This window comes from Portunus trituberculatus, chromosome 41 (assembly GCF_017591435.1).
Source record: "Portunus trituberculatus isolate SZX2019 chromosome 41, ASM1759143v1, whole genome shotgun sequence".
NCBI lineage: Eukaryota > Metazoa > Arthropoda > Malacostraca > Decapoda > Portunidae > Portunus > Portunus trituberculatus.
Genome location: NC_059295.1, coordinates 21228504 through 21253440, shown reverse-complemented (window position 1 = coordinate 21253440; position 24937 = coordinate 21228504). Strand labels below are relative to the sequence as shown.

General features: G+C 46.2%; 1 protein-coding gene across 12 annotated transcripts in view; it reads right to left on the bottom strand.

Moving 5' to 3' along the window:
- The window catches only part of LOC123516753 (tyrosine-protein phosphatase non-receptor type 9-like), a 77062-nt gene that overhangs the window by 40685 nt on the left and 11440 nt on the right, over positions 1-24937 (bottom strand). For 6 of the 12 annotated variants that reach the window (XM_045276380.1, XM_045276364.1, XM_045276366.1 and 3 more), the window contains one exon: positions 8444-8476. The exons of 3 other annotated variants lie outside the window; for them this stretch is intronic. In XM_045276380.1, the coding sequence (XP_045132315.1) occupies positions 8444-8476 (33 nt within the window). Of the gene's footprint in view, positions 1-8443; positions 8477-9098; positions 9248-24937 lie in introns of those variants that run through there. 3 more of the 12 variants (XM_045276365.1, XM_045276367.1, XM_045276375.1) reach the window with 2 other exon arrangements.

The window sequence follows — 24937 nt, the reverse complement described above, 5'->3', positions numbered from 1 at the left end:
TAGCACTTCCTGTAGTGAGCCAGATGTGGTGGTGGGCCTTTTACTGACTGTTAGCTAATGGAAACGTTACTTTGGTTCTGCTGTGCGCATGGGCGTTACCATCCAACACTTCTCGCATATTCTTTTTCCCACACCACCTTAGTGACGGTCCACCGGGGATAAGGTGTTGGTATGTGGACAGTCTCATTGTAAGTAAGACGAGTGCCGCGTAACATCAGGCAGCAATGTGTGCAACGCGTACAAAGTATTCCTACCGTGCCTTCCTCGTCCACTGGTGATGTGCGAGGCGGTAGTGACTTGCAGGGCACTGCCACCTGCCGCCTCCACCCTCATACCCATCCCTACATAAATGAGAGAGAGAGAGAGAGAGAGAGAGAGAGAGAGAGAGAGAGAGAGAGAGAGAGAGAGAGAGAGAGAGAGAGAGAGAGAGAGAGAGAGAGAGAGAGAGAGAGAATGGTGGGGGGGGGAGCATTTGGCTAGTAATGACCTGATTCATTTCAACACTTTCCATCGCGAGGTTCCTGCCACCCTGGAGCAGGTGTACTACCAGCAATGGTGGTGGTGGTGGAGTCGAGTTGGGTGCATTACAGTGTTACACAGGTGAGTTACGGTGAGGCCGTGCACACACCGCTGAGGGATCAACACGGAACTCTGTGCAGGAAGCGGCGCCTGCCGTGCAGCAGGGTGGGTCATACCAGAGCTGCGTGACGCGCACACCTGCTACATCTGTGTTTGCTTGTACTTTCCACTCGGCGAGCATCAGCCGCGGCGGTGATGGCTACCTGCTCTAACCATATCATCACAGCTACAATACTTAGTACAGTACTTGTTCCAATGCAGCCTCCTTATTTAAACCTTCTTACCGTTTTTTTATTGTTTTTGCATATCTTATTACTAACATTACTTGATTTCATGTATTAATTTATTTTTGTCAATGTTTTCTTTGTTTTCTCCTTCCTGTTCCTTATATTAGCACAAAGTAGAATTTGACTAATCTTACGGTTCATTCTCCCCCGCCACGTGGTGAAGGCGCGACCATTACAGTGAACACATTAAGAAGAGGCTCGCATATTTACCTCGCCGCACCCAGGACCTGTCGGTTGAGAGGAACCTGGTAACCACTAACTAAACTACTCGTTGTGTGTGTGTGTGTGTGTGTGTGTGTGTGTGTGTGTGTGTGTGTGTGTGTGTGTGTGTGTGTGTGTGTGTGGGAAAAGTGGGAGTGGAGAGAGCGCGGTACAGACTTCTTGTAATACAGTACGGATGGCAATATAAAGATGTCACTTTCCTTTCTTCTCCCGCAGTCCCTCTCCTTTACTGCCGGAATGAGATACTGACAACGACACGGTTCCCTCGACGCCCACTCTTCCTTCCTTCCCTCCCCTCTCCTCGTCCCTCGTCCCTCACTCCTCACTCCTTTCCGGTGCGTCTTCCTGTTTCGCACATTTGCCACCACCTTCCTTCCTTCCTTCCTCCTCCTCCTCTTTCCTTCCCTCTCTTCTCCCACCCACTTCCTGTCCCTCGCAATCATCCTTCCCTCTATCTCCGCTCCTTTCACTCATTAGCGTCTCCTTGTCCCCATCTCTATTCCTTCCTTCCGCTGTTACTTATTTCATGTTTTAACCTCTCTCTCTCTCTCTCTCTCTCTCTCTCTCTCTCTCTCTCTCTCTCTCTCTCTCTCTCTCTCTCTCTCTCTCTCTCTCTCTCTCATTGTCTCCTTGTCCCATTCTTCATTCCTTCCTTCCGCTGTTATTCATTTCATCTCTCTCTCTCTCTCTAATAAAAAAAATCCCAATCCCCATCACGTGTAATAAAGAACTCAACAAAAGAAACATTCAGCACATGCGAATCTTATGAATGAGTAACGAAATGAATCGCAAAGCACGAGTCAAGTCTTATCTTCCAACACAAGGGAGTGAAGGAGTGATTGGAGGCTTCTGAAGTGACGTGGACGGAGCAGCTGGATCATCAAGTAAACAGGGATGGTTTTGGTTAGGTAAGGTTAGGTTAGAAGAGGTAATCTAACCTAACCCAAGCTATCATGTATAGGAGGAGGAGGAGGAGGAGGAGGAGGAGGAGGAGGAGGAGGAGGAGGAGGAGGAGGAGGAGGAGGAGGAGAAGGAGGAGGAGGAGGAAAAAGGAAAGGTAGTGTTGCTATTCTTCATGTAATTACTCATAAGCCACCGTTTTGCTTTGCCAGTCACCCTACACGCCACACAAAGCGATGATCCCCACGAGCTGCATCCCACACCGGGCCCTGCACAGTAAAGGTGTGGGAGCAAGACTTGTTGCTAAGGTAAGCCAGCGAATGGAGCGCCGTAACTAAAACCCTGCCACCCACAATCCGGCCCTGGCCTTGCTGAAACAGTCAATAATGCACCGCACTGATAAAACGGTCTCCCCGCCAAGCATTCTTTCTCTTGCATCACATCTCTGTCACGGATCATAACATTTTCAAGGGTTTTTACACACACACACACACAATATATATATATATATATATATATATATATATATATATATATATATATATATATATATATATATATATATATATATAAAGTATTTTCGTTAGCGGTCGACAGTTTCTGGCAGCAACAGGATGGTGTGCGGGAGAGAATCAGAACAAAGGCGACCAATTTAAAGGGAAAAAAGGTCACACCACACAAAAGCGCACAATGAAATGGCAATTAAGTGAAATACCTGACACCTGCACTCACCTTTCCTTCCTCTCAAGTGTTACTGCAATGCGCTGCTTCCTGCCGATTGTTCGGCTCATTGGTTGTTTTCCATCTGAAACTGTCCAGCATGCCACCAACTAACACCAGCAACACTAACAACCACCACAAAAAACACATCAACAACGACAACGACAACGATGAAAACAACACACAGTAAAATGTTTAACGACAGAACAATGCAGATAAATTATGATAAAAGTCAGCAAGCAGATCGTTATCTTTCCCCCCCTCCCTCGCCTCTCTCCATCTATCTATATGTAAGGGGTTCTCAAGACAACCATGCGCCTTGAACAAACCACTCATCCACCCACCCACTCCCCACACAGTCAACACTGCCATGCGAGACGGCTGAATGGCTGTGCCCTCCAGGTAACCAGTGACCTTGGCTGAGTGAATGAGTGATGCTACTTGTTACTAACAGACGCCTCATTTCATCCCCGTGGACTGATCATGTTGACAGAATGGGCTTGTCAGCTTTAAGTATTGCGCAACGCTCTGATTGCTGACAGGAGACCCAGTTCCCACTTCCTAGTATTGCCTGCCCTTCATGTCCTCGCTGTGTATGCCAGGACTGCGATTCTCACTCGGGCTGGCACGGCAACTGCTGACTGCCAAATGTTCTCCTCGAGCAACATCAGTCTGAGCAGGGGACGGGGTGCCAGCAATATGCCTGTGTCTGTACCTGTGTGGGTGGTGTGTATTGAGGTTATTTCGTTGCACGTCTTCTTAAAGATCACCAGGTATGCTGCTGTTGGGTCTCTCTTCGCGGCACACTTAATCGGCACACAGGGTCACAATGCACGTTTGTCAACCGATAAATACGTGACCAGCCACAGCATCACACCTTTAAACATTACAGTGTGAAAGGTTTTATCCAAATTATAATTGAGGGCCACGCAGTTGAAGCTATCACACACCAACGTTTGAAAATTTATTATCCATTTTTTTGTTTAACCCAACCCACTACATTTCCTGGTAGCATTTTAACTATTCTAAGGAAGCTATTTCTTTTGATTACTCCTCATATCTTTATGTAAATCAGTTTAAATGAGCTACTAAAGAGTAATCTAGAGTGAAATAAAAGTGTTACCTGAAGGATGGACACTTGTTTACGTAAACTTGACACAGGTTGGTTGAAAGTGCTTGGGCACGCCCTGTGTTCACTTGTACTGTGCAAAAAATGAACAAGTCAGGCTAGACTACTTTTACATTTTTTCTATGTCTACTCTATGTGTGTGTGTGTGTGTGTGTGTGTGTGTGTGTGTGTGTGTGTGTGTGTGTGTGTGTGTGTGTGTGTGTGTATATATATATATATATATATATATATATATATATATATATATATATATATATATATATATATATATATTTTTTTTTTTTACATTACAAGGGCACTGGCCAAGGGAAAACAAAGTGTTGGAAAAAAAAAATCCCGCTGGTTGCCAGGCCCTGTTAAGAGGAAAGTAGGAGAAAGAAAAACAAAAAATCTAAAAGGAGGGTCCAGTTAACGTAAGAGGTGTCTTGACACTCCTCTTTGAAAGAGTTTAAGTCATAGGCAGGTGGAAATACAGACACAGGTAGAGAGTTCCAGAGTTTACCAGTGTAGGGAATGAAGGAGTGAAGATACTGGTTAACTCTTGCATTAGGAAGATGGACAGAATAGGGATGAGAAGAAGTAGAGAGTCTTGTGCAGCGAGGCCGCAGGAGGGGGAAGGCATGCAGTTAGCAAGTTCAGAAGAGCAGACAGCATGAAAACAGCGGTAGAAGACAGATAAAGATGCAACATTGCGGCGGTGACTTAAAGAATCAAGACAGTCAGTTAGAGGAGAAGAGTTGATAAGACGAAAAGCTTTAGATTCCACCTTGTTTAGTAAAGCTGTGTGTGGATCCCCCAGACATGAGAGCCATACTCCATACACGGGCGGATAAGGCCCTTGTACAGAGCAAGCAGCTGGGAGGGAGAGAAAATGGACGAAGACGCCACAGGACACCTAACTTCTTGGAAGCTGATTTAGCAAGAGTAGAGATGTGAAATTTCCAGTTTAGATTTTTAGTGAAGGATAGACCGAGTGTGTTTAATGTAGAGGAGAGGGGAAGTTGAGTGTTATATATATATATATATATATATATATATATATATATATATATATATATATATAGATATATATATATCAACATGTCATAAATCTAAATTGTTCTGCACGCTTTAAACGTTATATATGTAATTTTCAATAATCTATGAAAGGTTTATTAACAGTTTAGTCTAAATTTGTGAAAATGCAGAGTTACATTTCTAAACTTTCCTGGACAGACGAGATGTTCACAAATTAACCAACATCAACTCAATTAATGGCATTCTGGCTGTCGTGACTAAATGCAACCCACTGCAGCTACTGTACGTACTACAGTAGTACATCCCTTCAGACGCCACTGGGCAGAGTAGGACCGCACCCCTGCGTTGGGGAGAGGTTGTCTCACACTATACATGACACCTACCACTCCACTCCATTCAAAAGTCTTGTAGAAAAACACGTCCACGACCTATTACCCTGTAACAAATCACAATACGGCTCTCTCTCTCTCTCTCTCTCTCTCCTCTCTCTCCTTGGTAAGCCAGTCTCAGGAAAAGCCACCACCCGGCTGACCGGCGCCTCTCTATATGGACCTTTGAGTAATGACTGCATTACTCACGTCCTCTAAACAGTTTATGGACGCGGCTTTTCCTAGATGACGCAAACCAGCTATCGCGCCGGTCTAACACGTCCTCCGCACCCTGCCCCGCCCCCCATCCCTCTCCACTGTTGATAAACTTGCCTTGCCATCACTAAGTAAAAGGACCTTCTGCCTCGCTGCACCTGACTACAGGACCACGTGGGTTGTGCAGATGTGGGTGTCATTACAGTGTTGTTATCCCCTCCCCCTACCCTCCCCTCCCTGCCCATGTCCCTCTTTCAGACACCACAAGGCCACATCCATTCCCCTATCCTTATCATTTCCGCAAAACGTGACAACAACAACGTTAAAGAGTAACATCGACGGTATCTACAACGGAAGAACGAAAACTAACTAACAAAACGACAACGACAACAACAACAACAACAACAACATCTGCATCAGCATCTACAGCACTGAATGGAATAAGAATGAAAGCAGGTTTTTGGTGCGTAACACCCTGAAGAGAAGGTCTTTACCAGCATGCCGGGGAGGGAACACAACACGCAAACACGGGGAAGACAAGGAGGCAATCGACTATAATACTCTACAAATATACACTACGAGAGGGACACTGAGTAGTAGTATGGAGTTCAGGTGTAATGTTGGGCATAGTTTAGTGGAGCGTGTACAGTGTGACAGATCCTTCCTGTAGTTTGGTAGTCTGGGCCCGTATTTAGAAACGCTTTGCTCTCTCACCTCGACTATTTTCAAGGCCCACAGAGATGATCAACCGGATTTTCAAGGGTGATTCTCCAGGTAATACTGTAAAAATCTTGTTAATCTACCTCTAGAACCATAAAACACCAAAAAAAAAAAAAAAAAAAAAAAAAAAAACGTAAATCTAAAGCCTTTTGGAATTGTGTAGGTGAAGCACAAAAGGGTTTGAGAATACGAGCTCTGATCTCTGCGCGGCGTATTCCAAGAGGACTCTCATCACCAAGTTAACAATGTGACAGCTCCTCGTGTTATCGGCGCTCCATTCCCTATTTCTCTTTCTTTCGCAATGAAGTGGAGAGAGAGAGAGAGAGAGAGAGAGAGAGAGAGAGAGAGAGAGAGAGAGAGAGAGAGAGAGAGAGAGAGAGAGAGAGAGAGAGAGAGAGAGAGAGAGAGAGAGAGAGAGAGAGAGAGAATGGGGGAAGTCACACGTATCGGTCGCCTGGATTGCCCATAAACCTCTGCCGCAATCTAAGCCAGTGCTGGGCGTTGTGAGGATGTCTCCCGCACACCCTGCAGGGAGGGCATGGTGGCGAGGCTCCTTGCTCCCTGTGCCTGGGTCATGATGTTCCAGATCGTCATTTTAGCAACAGAGTATTTCTGGAACAAACGCCCCTATTAAAAAAAGCCTTACTCTCTCACCACGACAGTTTTCCAAGGCCACAGAGACAACTAGCCGGGTTTTCAAGACAGTTTCTCCTTACAGTAATCTAGAAATATTGCCAGCCCATCACCGGAACCATAAAAAATACCCTTAAAAACCATCAACATCTTCAACTAAAGCCTTTGAAAAGTAGTGATGGTGAGAGAGCAAGGCGTTTAAGAATACTGGCCCAAATTACACAAACATGGGATGAAGTTAGCCACGTGAGGAGAAATTTCAAAGATAATTTCCTTCTCTAAAAAAGAGCGTGGTTATCTGGGCGGTGGGGAGCGCAGGGTGGGCATGAATGGGCACAGCGTGGGCATATGGCCTGGTGTGTGGGTTAGGTCCTGAAGGAAGTGAACCTCCAGGGCGGTCATCACGGCGCTAAAACAGGTGCTGTGTTTGGTTTTGTTAGGCGGAGTGTTTACCGGTGGCAGCTGGCGAACTCCCCGCCCTTGCTGCAATATTCAAGATGGAGGGAGGGAGGGAGGGAGGGAGGGACGGCGTGGGTTACCTAGGCTCCAGAAAGCGGGGTTTGCTGGTTGTGGCGGGCTGAAATAAGGGCGAGGCAACGAAGAGCCTTCTCCTCAGACACCAGCGGCTGCAGCCCCTATTATATAGTCAACACGTCCAGCCCCCACGCCTGCCTGCCTGCCTGCCTCGAGGGGCTCAGCAATGGTCTAGCCTTCACCCTTAGAACACAGAGAACAGCGCACCGGCCACTGAAGGTGAGGTGCGTTTCCCTCATGGTAGGGCAGGCGTGACTCCCTCTGCCTCACACACTCCCTTTAACAACCTCCAAACGTCGCTGCGGACAAGTGCAAATAAATACCAGGCGAAGAGCACCGCGGGGAGCACTGAGCACAACCAACATAGGCAGTGGCTCGCGTGGACGTGTGTGTAATTCACCTCGGTCGTCTGCTGGTCACCCAGCCAGTCTTCCCCATTACGGAGCGAGCTTAAGAGCTCATAGACCGATCTTCGGGTAGGACTGAGACCATATCAACACACAACACACACCGGGAAAGCGAGGCCACAACCCCTCGAGTTACATCCCGTACCTATTTACTGCTAGGTGAACAAGGGCCACACATAAAGAGGCTTGCCCATTTGCCTCGCCGCTTTCCGGGACTCGAACCCGGCCCTCTCGATTGTGAGTCGAGCGTGCTAACCACTACACTACGCGGTGTATGTTTGTGTGTGTAATTCACTTCGGTTCCTGCTGGTCACCCAGCCAGTCTTCCCCATTACGGAGCGAGCTCAGAGCTTATAGACCGATCTTCGGGTGTGTGTGTGTTTCACTGTTTGATCTGCTGCAGTCTCTGACGAGACAGCCAGACGTTACCCTACGGAACGAGCTCAGAGCTCATTGTTTCCGATCTTCGGATAGGCCTGAGACCAGGCACACAACACACACCGGGACAACAAGGTCACAACTCCTCGTGTGTGTGTGTGTGTGTGTGTGTGTGTGTGTGTGTGTGTGTGTGTGTGTGTGTGTGTGTGTGTGTGTGTGTGTGTGTGTGTGTGTGTGGAGTTAGGCATTCTAGGAGGAAAGGGGGGATAATATGAACCAAGACACAAAATTGGTTAGAGCACGAACACTCTAATAGAAGGAAGAGATCGGTACCTTGGTATGTTTGCCGGGCGGCGCCGAACTCATCTGGGGGAGAGAGATTAGTTTAGAAGCGAGGCGCACCTTGAACACACACAGACACATGCATGCCGTGATGGAGGGACAAAACACAACGTTATGCAACACGTGGCTTGAACCATCACTCAAATTTGTGGTGAGAAGCAGAGGCTGGGTTGGGAAGGCGCTGTTCACGGCATGGGTGGAGAGGGCAAGGAGGCGATGTTAGCTTGAGTGCGGTAAGGACACGCAGGCACCCTGACTTGGGGACACCTCCGTGATAACTTATCTTTAGGAGGCATGACGCAGCACTACACTCCCAACACCACCAGCTCTCCTACCGGCTCCTTCACCTGCCTATCCCACATCTTCACCTTCCCCCTTCCCCTCACCTCTCATTATCTCCCTAACATGCACTTTGGCCGCCAAGTTGATAGCCGTCCCTCCCCGCCCCCGTCCCTGTCCCTTTTTGTTTTATACTACTACTACCAATCACACACACACACACACACACACACACACACACACACACACACGAGACGTACGTACATAAGAGTGTGTGTGTGTTACCTCAAAATAGAGATCACACCACTAAATCTAAACATAACGCTACATCAAACCGTAATAACGAGAAGCTTGGAAGGAAACTCACCTCTGTCATTCTGTTTTTGCGGAGCAGACCCATAGCGACAACACCCAGCGTATAGTGATGACGGTCACCACAATGAGGAACCCCAAATCTCTATAGTATACACCACCAGTACCACCAGCACTAAGTCACACGCATCACACGCAACACACACACAACACACACAAACACACTACCGTATGCCACTCCAGTCACAAGGTGCCAGATAATAACGTCAAGTTAGTCTTTCCGGTGAAAACACGCTCCCCCCCTCTCAATCTGCTCCCCCCTTCCTCCACTCTATCTTTTATAACCCCTACTTCCTCCCCCCATCCCCGCCCCTGCCTGCTTTCTGACACCACCCAAATACCCCTCCAAACCCCCATCCACCCACCAGTTCACGTCACATCGCGCCGCCCCTGCCTGTCACCCACTTATAGCTTTCCCACGGCTTACCTGAACATCTCAGAGAGAGAGAGAGAGAGAGAGAGAGAGAGAGAGAGAGAGAGAGAGAGAGAGAGAGAGAGAGAGAGAGAGAGAGAGTTTCCTGCAATGGATGGCAGCAACATTCTTCACATATATTTTGGTGTGGCAACAATTATCATCATAGGAATGTATGAGCAATAGGGAAGATAGCTCTCTCTCTCTCTCTCTCTCTCTCTCTCTCTCTAAACAAGATGGCTTCCCAATGGCTGATAAAAACTTCTTCCTTCCTTCAATCATGCGTTCATTTATTCGTTAGTTTCTCTCTCTCTCTCTCTCTCTCTCTCTCTCTCTCTCTCTCTCTCTCTCTCCCCCCGTCTCCGGTTCACCATCTCCAGGAAAACTCAACAATGCATCACAATATCCTTTTCCTCACTCAACTGGCGGTGTGTGTGTGTGTGTGTGTGTGTGTGTGTGTGTGTGTGTGTGTGTGTGTGTGTGTGTGTGTGTGTGTGTGTGTGTACCATCAACATCACTATTTTGACCTGCATGTCTTTCCATTTCCCTCTCCCTCTACCCCCCTCTCTCTCTCTCTCTCTCTCTGTTCCCATCAACGTTACTGTCTGTCGTTCATCTCTCTCCTAGCACCACCACTTTCTCAATCCAAGCCGCCCCTCGCCTTTCCCTCCTATCCCTCCCTTCAGCTCTTCCCATCCCACAGCCTCGTCAGCAGCGGACTGTCACTGTTTGGGGCCTTCAACACATTTCTTCAGGAGCATGAGGAGGAGGCGAGAGAGAGAGAGAGAGAGAGAGAGAGAGAGAGAGAGAGAGAGAGAGAGAGAGAGAGAGAGAGAGAAAACTCATATTCTTCTTATTCCTCCTCCTCCTCCTTTCTCTTTAAAACTCCTATTCTTCTACCTCTTTCTCTAAAAAACTCCTATTCGTCTTCCTCTTTCTCTAAAAACTCCTCTTCCTCTTCCTCCTCCTCCTCATCCTCCTCCTCTCACTCCATCACCGTAATCCGCCTCGCTTTCTCACACAGATGAACGATTATACCGAAAAAAAATAAATAAATAAAATACTCCACACTGCTTCTGTGTCAACTGCTACTGCCCCCCCCCCTTCAAAAATAACAAATAAATAGATAAATAAACGGAATATGAGCAAAATAAACACATAAATAAGTAGGCAAATACATTAAAAACACACACAAAAAAAGGACCATAACACAAGGCTTTACAAAATTAGAGCCGTCACCGATGCCATGTCCACCATTTTCTCCGTGGGGGCGGCGGCAAGTACTTAACAGAAAACGTGAACATATTCTAGGAAACTCATTAAAAAAAAAATATAAATAATAATAACAAAAACTACAGTACTAGTATATAATGTTTCTCCTGTGTGTGTGTGTGTGTGTGTGTGTGTGTGTGTGTGTGTGTGTGTGTGTGTGTGTGTGTGTGTGTGTGTGTGTGTGTGTGTGTGTGTGTTACAGTATACTTAACTGGTGACTGTGTGTGTGTGTATGTATGTATGTATGTATTACTGTACCAACACGTGAAGGAAGGGTGCGTTGTCCTGTCCCGTTAAGTGTGTGTGTGTGTGTGTGTGTGTTTGAATAATGTGAGAGAGAGAGAGAGAGAGAGAGAGAGAGAGAGAGAGAGAGAGAGAGAGAGAGAGAGAGAGAGAGAGAGAGAGAGAGAGAGAGAAAATAACGTCGTGAGAATAGCAGCGATACCGTCACGCACACAAGTGAGACATAACTGTTACTCTGGCACAATGAAAGGACGTACACACACACACACACACACACACACACACACACACACACACACACACACACACACAGCTAATTTCGCACTCACTACCGCCTCTCCAACTCTCCAACTCTCTCTCTCTCTCTCTCTCTCTCTCTCTCTCTCTCTCTCTCTCTCGGTATAAGTGCGTGAGAAAGGCACGGAGGAAATTTTTCGAGGAAGAATAAGAATGTGATGCAAGCAAGAGATTAAAATGTGAGGAGGAGGAGGAGAAGGAGGAGGAGGAGGAGGAGGAGGAGGAGGAGGAGGAGGAGGAGGAGGAGGAGGGTGTGTATGGGTTTGTGAAGGAAGTGAGGGCGAAGGGAGTGTTGAAAGCAGTGGTAGTGTTTGTCAAACTTCCGGTAGCCACAGTTAACGCCTGTTGCCTTGCTAATGCCTGCCCTGCCCTGCCCTGGCTCGTCCCGTCCCGCCCCCTTCCCGTGCATGAGGAGGAGGAGGTAATGGAATGTTGCTAATGATGATAATGGTAATGGTGGTAGTGGTACATCTGATAATGTAATGTATTTGTAATAATAGAAAATGAAAGTGATTTCCCACACACACACAGAGAGAGAGAGAGAGAGAGAGAGAGAGAGAGAGAGAGAGAGAGAGAGAGAGAGAGAGAGAGAGAGAGAGAGAGAATGTTCTGAACCGCGAACAAATCCTACAACACACACACACACACACACACACACACACACACACACACACACACACACACACACACACAGTGACGGACGCGAAACACAAAGCTAAAATTTTGAGGCACTTTGCCAGGCATATTCTAGGCTGCCGTGTCGCAGAGAGAGAGAGAGAGAGAGAGAGAGAGAGAGAGAGAGAGAGAGAGAGAGAGAGAGAGAGAGAGAGAGAGAGAGAGAGAGAGAGAGAGAGAGAGAGAGAGAGAGAGAGAGAGAGTGAGTGAGTGAGTGAGTGAGTGAGTGAGTGAGTGAGTGAGTGAGTGTGTGTGTGTGTGTGTGTGTGTGTGTGTGTGTGTGTGTGTGTGTGTGTGTGTGTGTGTGTGTGTGTGTGTGTGTGTGTGTGTGTGTGTGTGTGTGTGTGTGTGTGTTATACAGTATACTTAACTCGTGGCTGTGTGTGTATGTATGTATGTATGTATGTATGTACCAACACGTGAAGGAAGGGTGCGTAGTTTTGTCCCGTTAAGTGTGTAATTCACCTCGGTCTCCTGCTGGTCACCCAGCCAGTCTTCCCCATTACGGAGGAGCTCAGAGCTCATAGACCGATCTTCGGGTAGGACTGAGACCACATCACACTCCACACACCGGGAAAGCGAGGCCACAACCCCTCGAGTTACATCCCGTACCTATTTACTGCTAGGTGAACAGGAGCTACACATTAAGAGGCTTGCCCATTTGCCTCGCCGAGCCGATAATCGAACCCGGCCCTCTCGATTGTGAGTCGAGCGCGCGCGCGTGTGTGTGTGTGTGTGTGTGTGTGTGTGTGTGTGTGTGTGTGTGAGAGAGAGAGAGAGAGAGAGAGAGAGAGAGAGAGAGAGAGAGAGAGAGAGAGAGAGAGAGAGAGAGAGAGAGAGAGAGAGAGAGAGAGAGAGAGAGAGAGAGAGAGAGAGAAAGAGAGAAGAGAGAAGAAAGAGAAGAGAAAGAAAGAAAGAAAGAAAGAAAGAAAGAAAGAAAGAAAGAAAGAAAGAAAAGAAAGAAAGAAAAAAAAAAAAAAAAAAAAAAAAAAAAAAAAAAAAGAAAGAAAGAAAAAAAAGAAAGAAAGACAGTGTGTGTGTTTTAAGCCAGCAACTTTGACACTCTCGCACGAGCAAAACTTGGGTCAAAATCTTTATGGGCATTAAGCATCTCTTCCTATATTTATTGTTATTACTGTTCTCTAATTACGTTGTTTTTCTACTTTTTACTTTGCCTATTAACTAAATAAGAACAGAAGCAGCCTTGGAGTTCCTGAGTTCACCAGTAAAAGAGGCAAGTAGAAAGTGTAGGGTACGAGTATAACATGAGAGGTTAGCGTGAAAGCATACACAGAAGCTAACAGGGGATGCAAGCTTTAGTGCATAAGAAATCTAAGGAAGCTGGAAGAGGCCGTTAGGTGTGGCAGTCTCTGTGTCAACGAAATTACCTGATTCCACCTATCATCCACATCCATAAATTTGTCTAATCTTCTTTTAATCCCATCAGTGGCATGACACGTTTTCATATTCATTCTGCTTACCATCAGGGGATTTTATGCAGAAATTCATGTCGGGATTAAAATGGTGAGGACTCTGGTCATTAATCTTCCGACCTCCATAGATCTTTCCTGATACAAATAAAATCGTGAAATCATATCCAAAACTCGTGGTAAAAATGCCTACCAGTACTGAAGGGGTTAAAGCTCCCTACTGACTCAGCACTAACAGCATGATTACTGAGTCTGTTCCATTCATCCACCACACTGTTAAATTTCTCAAAAACTCGAACCTATAATTTCTGGTTCTATCCTGGCCGCTGATCCTAAGAACTTTGCTCATGTCCCTTTTCTTTTAACCCCTGTACCACTTAAATACTCTCTTAATCCCTTCAGTACAGGGACGTATTTTTACCATGAGATGTGTGTACTGATTAGACCATTTTATTGACATTAGGAAGGGTTTATGGAGGTCAAAAGATTAATGGCCAAAGTCTTCACTATTTTAATTCCTCAAATGGGTTTCTGAAGCTGTATAAAACTACCAAATAGTAAACAGAAAGAATATGAAAACGTGTCATGATACTGAGGGGGCTAACCTACGTACGTCTCTGAAGTGAAGTGAAAGGCTGGAGGCAATCAGTGAGGAGAGGAAAGGTTGAGGCGAGATGTTTTGATTCTATCCTGTTCAAGAGAGTAGTAAGAGCGAAACGGCACCTTCCCCCACTCCCTTACATGACCAGAAAAGGGAATCGTTTATAGTCTGTTAAATGTGGTAAGGATTATGCTTTATTTATCTGAGCTCCAGGTGATGACACTTTTCTTTTTCCCTTGAGTCAAATTTTTTTTTTTTATGCAAGAGGGGAACTAGCTAAGGGCAACAGAATATTAAAAAAAAGACCCACTTAAAATGCAAGTTTCCTAAAAGATTCGCAGAGAATTAGCCGAAAGACGGACAAATGTTAAGTCGTGGGAAGATGGAAATACAGAAGTAGGCAGGGAGTTTCAGAGTGTACCAGAGAAAGGTATGAATGATTGAGAATACTGGTTAACCTGCACCTTTTAATCCCCTATAAGAACGTCCACTTCTGTTTATTACAATTTAAGAAAAGAATAATGATCTATTTGTGAGGAATACATCTCTCTCTCTCTCTCTCTCTCTCTCTCTCTCTCTCTCTCTCTCTCTCTCTCTCTCTCTCTCCACTGACATCCTTCAATCCCGGGTGACATTCTTGCATGACAAAGGATTTCCTCAGAACACATTATAACCCATATTTCCTTTATTGAGAGAGAGAGAGAGAGAGAGAGAGAGAGAGAGAGAGAGAGAGAGAGAGAGAGAGAGAGAGAGAGAGAGAGAGAGAGAGAGAGAGAGAGAGAGAGCAAAATACGAATAGGGAGATAGTTAAAATGTGATAGTGTAATGGAGAAAAGAGAAAGGAAGGTAGAGACTAAAGAAGAGACGAGAGGACAGGAAGAGGAGGAGGAAGAGGAGGAGAAAGGGAGAAGTACAGAGCGGTCGATGGTGGAGAGAACCTTGTCTGAGCGACTACTTGACCCACACCCAAAGCTTGGAGGAGGAGGAGGAGGAGGAGGAGGAGGAGAAGAAGGAGAAGGAGGAGGAGGAGAAGAAGAAGGAGAAGGAGAAGGAGAAGGAGGAGGAGGAGGAGGAGGATAGATACGTAAGGAGTGTCATTTGATGGGTGTAAAAGAAAGACAAAAAAAGAAAGTAAAAAGAAAAAAAGAAAGAGAAAGAAGAAAAAATGTGTGTGTGTGTGTGTGTGTGTGTGTGTGTGTGTGTGTGTGTTATGGTAATAATGTTTTGGATACGCTAATATTAGAACGTGACGAGAGAGAGAGAGAGAGAGAGAGAGAGAGAGAGAGAGAGAGAGAGAGAGAGAGAGAGAGAGAGAGAGAGAGAGAGAGAGAGAGAGAGTACATGTTAGGATGGCAGAGCTGATACTCAGAGAAACACTTGGTTAGGTTAGATACAGCATGCACTACAACGGCCCTACTTTCAGACCTCTTTCCTTTTCTCCACTTCTGCGATGGGTTGTGTCGCGAGGCAGGGCGGGGTAGGATGGGGTGGGGGAGCGCCATTCAACGAGCAATGCATACACAACACAGGACCTTCGCCGCTCCAATAACACTCGCCAAACCGTGAATGGGTGGCGTGCGTGGAAGTGCAGACCGTTGTTATTATTATTGTATTATTGGTGCTGTATATTTTGAATGTGGGCTGGATTAGGACCGCGACCAGTACCCACAAGTCTCTGTGTTAAGTGGATGTCCAAGTGGATGGATTGATGGATGGACGGAGGGTTAGTGTTCTGGATGGAGGGATGTAAAAAGATCTTTGTAATTTATCTTTCAGGAACTAATTTCATTGAACGATTGACTGGCATGTCGCAGGTCCGTAACAAATCATTAAGTTGGGAAGCAGGGAAGCGTCACTTTCTTAAGTATTGATTGGCAGACGGTCGATAACTGAAGATACCTTTCATCTGGGTGAGTAAGACGCGCCGCGCCGAGAAGCCGCCGGATCTACAGTGCCAGGTTAGATAAACATTTCCTAGCGAGACAGATTCTTTCATTCATGGTATTTAATGAGTATCGAATACCATGAATGAATGTCTGCAGCCTATTTCTGGTAGCATGTCCAGCCGTTAGTCTTGAGATACATCTTTCAAGGTGCCTACACCTACTCCTACTATTAACCTCCGCCCGGCACTGGCGCAATGCTGGCACACACTGCACATTTTACGGGGAAGGCAATCACGTGCTTTGACAGGCCTCGCACGATACTCTGAACCATTTACCAAAACATCCGGCACCGATGCCAACTCTGGCCGTGCGGCGGCGCTCCTTCCTGCAGTGGCGGGCCGGGCTGCCCCTCGCTGCCCTGTATGTGTATGTATGCTGTGTATGCAGGGTGAGCAGTAAACATGGATTCATACATTAAATAAATAAATACCTAAATAAATAAGAATGACTACACATACATAGTGCATACTACATACATGTTTGACTGCTTGCTTACCAAAGGAAAAATATACAATATATATCTTACGTACGTATCTATGTACCTTATGACAGCAGACTGTAAGATAAGTTTTCTGGGAAATGGTTTATTGTTCTCCTTGTCGTGTTTCTCGGCAAGATTCCAACCTCAACTCACATGACACATAAAGCAGTAACATACAACGAAGCTTTGGTTTCCATCGGAAGTCGGCAATAACGATAAACTACTTTACAATTCCGTAGCTTCAATAATGTCTCGGTGAAATGGGAGCGATGAGGCCTTTTTTCAGACATGCAAGTTTGAAGAGAGCACAAGACAGCACGGCGCGGAGTAAACATGCAGGTGTGTAGCTTACAGCGATGATGAAAGCCGGAGGAGGAATGGAAAATGTTTAAGCACTCAGTGGATTCAATAGTTGTTGACCATTATGTTATTGTGAGACGAGTGATGGCAGTCAGTCAGCTGGAGGCACGTTACCTCAACGGCGTACTTTCAGTCAAGACCAAGAGCAAGATCAAGACAACACGAAGACGAACCCGCCATTCTTGAACACACATGAACATTTACTGCTCCAGGTATCCGCCACCCCCTCCCCACCACAGCCACACCGCACCCAACCACCATTACCACTATTACCACCACCACCATCTTCTCTTCCTCCCTAATACATCCCCTCTTATCATCTACGCCACATACACAATAAAAATTAATAAATGAATAAAAATAAAATGAACGAGTAAAACTGATCACTAGGCATAAATCATACGAAAACCACACACAGTACAAAAACATGATGAAGAGGAGGAACATCAACCAACGTGTGTGGTGTGGTAATATACGTCGCGTGACAGACAAAGGATCACAGCAAGGGAGCTCCACTCAGGGAGGCGCCCAGGTGCAGGCTGAGAGGTGTGGGAGGGGTTGGGGGGATCGGCGCGGCGGTACGGGTGTTCATACGGTGTCCTTGCGGTGTGGTTGAGAACAGTTACACGCTTCCAGCTACACCGAACTTGGCGTCAAAGGCAGCGCGGTGAGGTGAGTGAGCAGAGCGGTCTCCCAACAGGCGTGATTCCTGACGCAACTACAGTGTCTGCACCACAAAGGCTGCACCACTGCGGTACACCTGCAGATGCGGATCAAAGCACTCATGGCAAACCTCATGCTTACATTATAATGCATTTACAAGGGTGACTATCTCAGTGACATGGTGGCATATGCTGAGAGTCGTTTTAATCCTAGTCTTTAGAGTGTTTTTAGACCAGTAGAGAATAACTACAGAACTACGTCTCTCGCATGTTGATCTATAATGAACAAATCAAAATTGCGTGTTTATGTTGGAAACGGCTGGGAGAGAGAAAAGTAACACCACAGGTATAGATGATCAGTGGTGACATTATAGGCGCGCAGCAATGCAAGATAAGTCTCAGGTGTGTCCGCCAATCATCACCAGGTGGAGCCTTTCATCCAGTGCCTCGCCTCACAGTTCGGTGGCGTCCACAACTGCGTGACGCGTGTACAGGCCGCGCTTCAAAGTGAGACTCACTGTTCACACACACGTGCACCACAGCCCAGCCAAAACTTTCATTCATCATACGCGATCAAAGTGAGGCTAAAATAGCGAACACGACCTATTATTATCTATCATTATTTTATTATTGAAGTTCATAAAATCCTTTACACACACACACACACACACACACACACACACACACACACACACACACACACACACACACACACACACCCCTCAATCCTTTTCTTCCTTGTCTTTTAAATCTCTCTCTCTCTCTCTCTCTCTCTCTCTCTCTCTCTCTCTCTCTCTCTACCACCACCAGGCCACAAAACACTCCCTTGTACTCCTTCCCAGAGACAAGGACGTATGGCCCCTCATCAGGACGCCCGTTAGCACGCCCTACCCCTGGGCCGATGCGGGAGTCAGGTGCAGCACTCATTAGGCATATTCCCGCCTTAATAAGTGGCGGGGGAGCGCGGCAGGTGGACAGCGAAATGGAGAGAGAGCGGTATAGACGGAAGACGGAAGGTTAAGGTGTACACTGCACTAAGGGCCACGACCACTCACACCAACTGATATCAGCGCATTTCCACGTCACGAACTAGTACATGTGCAGTACGTGTGGCATAGAAGTGGAGTGACTGATTGGAGGGTTATGACAGACAAGACAAGGCAAGGCAAGGCAAGGCGAAGCGAGGCTAGGCAGGCCCACGCACATAAGACACTGATAGACACACTTCATATTATAGCGATAAGCAACGACAATGACGCCAAAACACACACACACACACACACACACACACACACACACACACACACACACACACACACACACACACATACACATCTTTAAAGGAATTCTCAGTAAAGGGGAACACGAGTCAGTCAGCGATGCCAGACACTTTTTTTTTTCTTCTCGGAACGCATCTTGCAACCGCCTGCTACTCCCTACCTACCTTTACCCTCCCCCCTCCCCATAATATACTCCCCCACAACCCCCAAACACCACCACCAGCGTACCCGACTCTTTCATCACCACACATTCACGTCATTCATTCACTACCCTCTCTCTCTCTCTCTCTCTCTCTCTCTCTCTCTCTCTCTCTCCTCCAGCCAAAGCTCTGTAAACTGTTCCACATAATTATACTCTTCCTCCTTTCATATTTCACTCACTCCCTCAATGCTTTCTTCACATTCCCCCACCGATCACTCTCCACCTGCTTTACTCTCCCCCTCCCAGTAACCAAGTGACTCCCCCCTCTCCCCCACTCTCTTCTTCCTTCCCTTCGCTCATTCCAGCTGCTCCATAAGTCAATGCTTAATGCCCTCAACAAAATCTCTGATAGTAGTAGTAGTAGTAGTAGTAGTAGTAGTAGTAGTAGTAGTAGTAGTAGTAGTAGTAGTAGTAGTAGTAGTAGTAGTAGTAGTAACAATTCTGCTGCTGCTGGTATTTCATCTACTACTACTACTACTACTACTACTGATAACAAAATAATAATAATAATAATAATAATAATAATAATAATAATAATAATAATAATAATAATAATAATAATAATAATAATAATAATATGATATAATAATAATAATAATAATAATAATAATAATAATAATAATAATAATAACAACAACAACAATAACAATCATAACAGCGACAGCAATAAGGAAGGTGTGTCCTGGAAAGAGATTTACACTTACCACCAAGCTGGCACTTCGCTATTTCGCTTATCTCACACTCACCTGTACGGAGAGAGAAATAGGTTAATTAGTAGCAGGAAATCACTCACTCACTCACTCACTCTCTCTGCGGTGATGGTGGTGGTGGGGGTGGGGGTTTGACCTCTTCCCTTCCCTCTTGCCTCTACAAACACTCATTTCCTGAATGTTTCATTACAAGAGCGATGGAAGGACGAAAGGAAGTAGGCTTTAGGGGGGAGGAGGAGGAGAGAAGAGCATGAAGGAAGTGCCCTGGGGGAGAAGAGAATGCTAAGAGAAAAACACCCTCCTCCTCCTCCTCTTCCTGTTCCTGTTCCTTTCCTCGCCTTTCCCTACAGCATGCAAGGTCCACACGGCAAGGATGTCTACGTAACTCACAGGGGGGCCGGCAGAGAGAGGTGGGTGGGGGAAAGTGAAGCCACGGCGAAGGTGTGAAGGCAAGGGAGAGAGAGGCTGAAGTAAAGGCGAGGGATGGAGGAAGACAAGGGGAGGGAAGGCAGAAAGAGGTCGGGAAGGGATGAGGGAAGTAAAGAGGAGAGACGGATGTAGAGGAAGAAGGCTGGGATCTCATGGGAGTAATGGGAAGGGTGAAGAGGATGAGGCCAAGAGCATCGGTGGGGGAGGAGGAGGAGGAGAAGAAGAAGAAGAAGAAGAGGATGAGGCCAAGAGCATCGGTGGGGAAGAAGAAGAAGAAGAAGAAGAAGAAGAAGAAGAAGAAGAAGAAGAAGAAGAAGAAGAAGAAGAAGAAGAAGAAGAAGAAGAAGAAGAAGAAGAAGAAGAAGAAGAAGAAGAAGAAGAAGAAGAAGAAGAAGAAGAAGAAGAAGAAGAAGAAGAAGAAGAAGAAGAAGAAGAAGAAGAAGAAGAAGAAGAAGAAGAAGAAGAAGAAGAAGAAGAAGAAGAAGAGAGGAAGAAGAGGAAGAAGAGGAAGAGGAAGAGGAAGAGGAAGAGGAAGAGGGCCGGAGATGCCATAGAGCTGCCTGCTAGTGACATCCTAAAATTCAGGTCACGTGAAGGAAACTGGCGTGAGAGAGAGAGAGAGAGAGAGAGAGAGAGAGAGAGAGAGAGAGAGAGAGAGAGAGAGAGAGAGAGAGAGAGAGAGAGAGAAGAGAGGAGAGGGGAAGGGGATAGGAAGACGTACAAGGAGTGAGGAGATTGAGAGGAAGGACAGATGACAATAAAGGCATGGCATAGAGGTGGAGTGGCCAAGGAGAGTGAGTCACGGGGTTCAGTGCAGCCCACCACTAGTCACAGACCCACTGAGGACACATGCAACTTTTTTTGGTCCATTTTCTTAAGCCCTTCATTACTGGGACGCATTTTTTTTTTCCTTGAGTTTTGCATACGATTAGACGATTTCATTAACATCAGGAAGGGACTATAGGGGGACAGAAGATTAATGACCAAAGCCTTCACTACTCTAATCCCCTCCACAAGTTTCTGTAGCTGTTTAAAATCACCGAATAGTAAGCAGAATGACTATGAACACGTGTCATGGTGTTGAAGGGGCTAAGAGGGGAACACTGGCCAATTGAACAAAAAGGCGCATTGATACCTTAGTCCCCGAACAGTTATACGTGACAGAGAGAGAGAGAGAGAGAGAGAGAGAGAGAGAGAGAGAGAGAGAGAGAGAGAGAGAGAGAGAGAGAGAAAACTGCTTCTCAAGGTACTGTATCTTTTTCCAACCTTTATTTATCTATTAAGTTATTTGTCTATTTTATTTTTATTTCTATATGTTTACTTATTTTTTGGTTACCACTTGGAGACTGTCTACATTTATTTTCTCTCTCTCTCTCTCTCTCTCTCTCTCTCTCTCTCTAAGAATGTCAATCTGAGTTAATTTATGTGTGGGTAGTGTAGGATTCATGTCTAAGCGAGCGCACACACACACACACACACACACACACACACACACACACACACACACACACACACACACAGCAAGACAACACTGCCTAAAGCACACACCACTACCACACCAGTCATCAGCTCACATGTCACTCCACCACCACCACCACCAATGCAAGCTCACTCCGCCACCAGCTTCCACCACCCAGGCACCACACACGCCTGCCACTCACCCAGCAGCCGCCATCACCATTAGCAACACTACAGCACCTGGTAAAAGACACCTAATGTTTAACCTGGGCGTGGGAGGAGGGCCGGCAGTGAGGTGTGGCGAGGAGCACTGCTGTACAGGCAAACTAGAAGGTCACGCTCCATATTTAGCCAAGATCAGTATTAAATTCTCATGTTCAACAACGCCACGAACTGAACTGCTCCTCCTCCTCCTCCCTCAGCAGCCTCCCTAGCAATGGCTCAAACGTAAGTCAGTTCCCATGCAAAGACACCACGAGGCCTCCACGAACTACCCGGCGATATTCAGGTGTCAGGTATGTCGCTAACCTTCTCATGTCCAGGCTTTAGCGGTAGGAAGCCCTCCACCACTACAACTACTACCTCCATCAGCCCTGTGCCGCACCTCTGTGTACTCTAGAGACTAACCTTACTGAAAAAAAAAAAAAAAAAAAAAAAAAAAACTCGTAAAAAGTCTCTCAAAACTACAAGATGGCAAGCGGCGGCCGTTTGGGTCTCCCGTGTTTTAAATTCTTGCGAATTTCAGGTACTCTTGCAATTGTCATATGAAAAGAAGAAAAGAAGAAGAAGAAGAAGAAAACAATATATTCGTGGGAAAAAAACTAACAATTTTCCAAGTGAGGAAATAATCCCAAAGTTTTTTTTTTTTATTCACAATGTGTCATTCCAGATTACGTAAATCAAGAAAAAACTCTGAAGGTCGAAAGGTTCCCTTCGACCTTGCCCGCGCTCTTCCCTTCAATATTGCCGCGACGACTCTTGGTACACACTGTTACCTTCCCTTTCTAACCTAGACCGCAAACCTTCGTGACTCTAGGTACACCCCTAACTCAGTCTCTCTCTCTCTCTCTCTCTTGTAAATCATGTTAATTCTTCTCAAGTACACTTTCCCTGGTAAATGCTGCTGTTAACTTCCCACGACAAAACAGCAAAAACATCTATGACCGTGACACCGCCACCACCACAACGCAGTGACTGCATGGCGCAGACCAAGAGCAACCTGGCATACGAGTACCTGCACATGCTGGTCTTCGCTACACCATTAATAGTCTTGCGTTATTCTAAAGAGCGATGCCTTTAACTGTGGCAAGAAATGGTCACTAGACCAGAACAGGTAATTCAAACAGTCGTCACCTCCCTCAACACAGCTGGTGACCCCCTCCCTTGTGCCGAATCGTGTCCCTGCAGCGGTCACAGGGGGCGGCACTGAGGCACTGTCTTGAGCCACCACGTCCCTGTCTGTTTCTTGCCACTCACGTATATTTCACAAACTATCTGCACTTCAAAATGCGTCACTACCAAGGTTAATTCGTCCACGCTCAGGACTGTGGCTTACGTATAGACAAGCGAAATAATCCAGTGGAGAGTCGCATCCATTCACACAACGGGGAAATATAACACATCGCCGCCGCACATTGCTTGCATATTTAGACAGCAGGAAACACCGTCCCTTATCTTTGCATCAGGAATGAAACCACTATGGAGAAGAATTCATTGCCACAAAAAGAGACTACAAATTTGTTAGATGTAGAGGAAAAAATATCAAACTACATACCACTTCTAAGTAAGGTAAAGGCAGAGATAACGCCTTTACATAATGTCACGAGATTCAATCACAAGTAAGCAAGCTAAAAATGAAACAGAAGCAAACAGTATAGCAGCAGCAGCGCTAGGTCATATCCAAACACCAAACAGAACTAAACAACAGTCCGCGGGAGTGTGATGGACCTGGTGCAGCATCTGGCAGCCTTCTGTGCGGCTTGCCGAGAAAAAATATATGCCAGCTTGTTTTGCGTTCGTACATAATACCACGCAGCCACTCTCGTTCAGAGTGGTCATGTCGGCTTCATGGACGTGTCTGGACATGAGCCAACACTTCGGTAATGAGGCTAGTCCATATTTTTGTGGCTCTAAGGCCACCTGAGCACGGCTATCCCTCGACGTACGGTTGTGCTTGCATGCTACTTTTTTTTATGTAGTAGGGGAAAGCTAAGCAAGGGAAAAAAAAAAGGAGGGGTGCTCGCTTAGTTGCCAGTCCCTTTGCAGATCCGAGTGTTTGCCAAAAGAAAGGGATAAAGGTCTTGAAACCTCCCTCTTAAATGCTACAACTTGTGTTTCTGAGCCGTAAGGTGATCAGTGCACATCAACAATTACTGGTGGCGCAGCTCAACTTCCGGGGTGAAATCATGGCCCGATTCACGCGTCTGCAGTGTGCGGCGGAGCAACGTGAGGCAGAGGCACCGCAACTGTAGAGGGTAGAAGGGGTAAGTCTCACTTCCTTTCTCATATAAGCGTCCCCCAGCAATGAATTAACATGCACCTGCATACAGCCTGCAAGTCAACCGATACTGCCCAGCATTTGGCGTGGAAAAGTACTGTGCTATAGTTACAATTCTACATGAAAAATACTCGAGTAAAATCAATAAATAAGTACAAACAAAGGAGAAAAAAGCGAAATAAATATCAAAAAGGTGCACATACAGATTTTCAAGATAACACACAACAGGTGATCCAGTGAAACAAAGCAGGAATTTGAAAACTGCAGTCTTTCACCGGTGTCTATATAGAGAGAGAGCAGCACGGCGACCCCCACACAGGACGGAACCACTGGGAAAGTGCCCACCTATGCCTCCTCCTCCATTAGCATCCCCTATCCTATCTTTCTCTCTGACACACACACACACACACAGTACCACCCTAAAAGAAGAAAGAAAGAAGAAAAACAAACAGTACATCGCCCAATACCGAGACATTACAGGTTCCTCAGACTTCCCAACCCCGGGCATGGCGGAGAAAGGATGGAAAGTTCCTGCGCCACCCCTAAGGCAGGCAGAGAGAGAGAGAGAGAGAGAGAGAGAGAGAGAGAGAGAGAGAGAGAGAGAGAGAGAGAGAGAGAGAGAGAGAGAGAGAGAGAGAGAGAGAGAGAGAGAGAGAGAGAGAGACCCGATAGACTCTTCACATCAACAAAAGTATCCCGTTGATTCTCCCAAACATCTGCATCACTCATCTTTCCTCTTCTCTTGCTGTTCGTTTATTCCAGGCAGCTCCAGCAACACTTTCTCTCCCTTTCCATTCAATATACGTATTCAGAAAGCCTTTCCTCTCTCACTACAACGATTTTCCAAAACCATAGAAACAACTACCCGGGTTTTCAAGA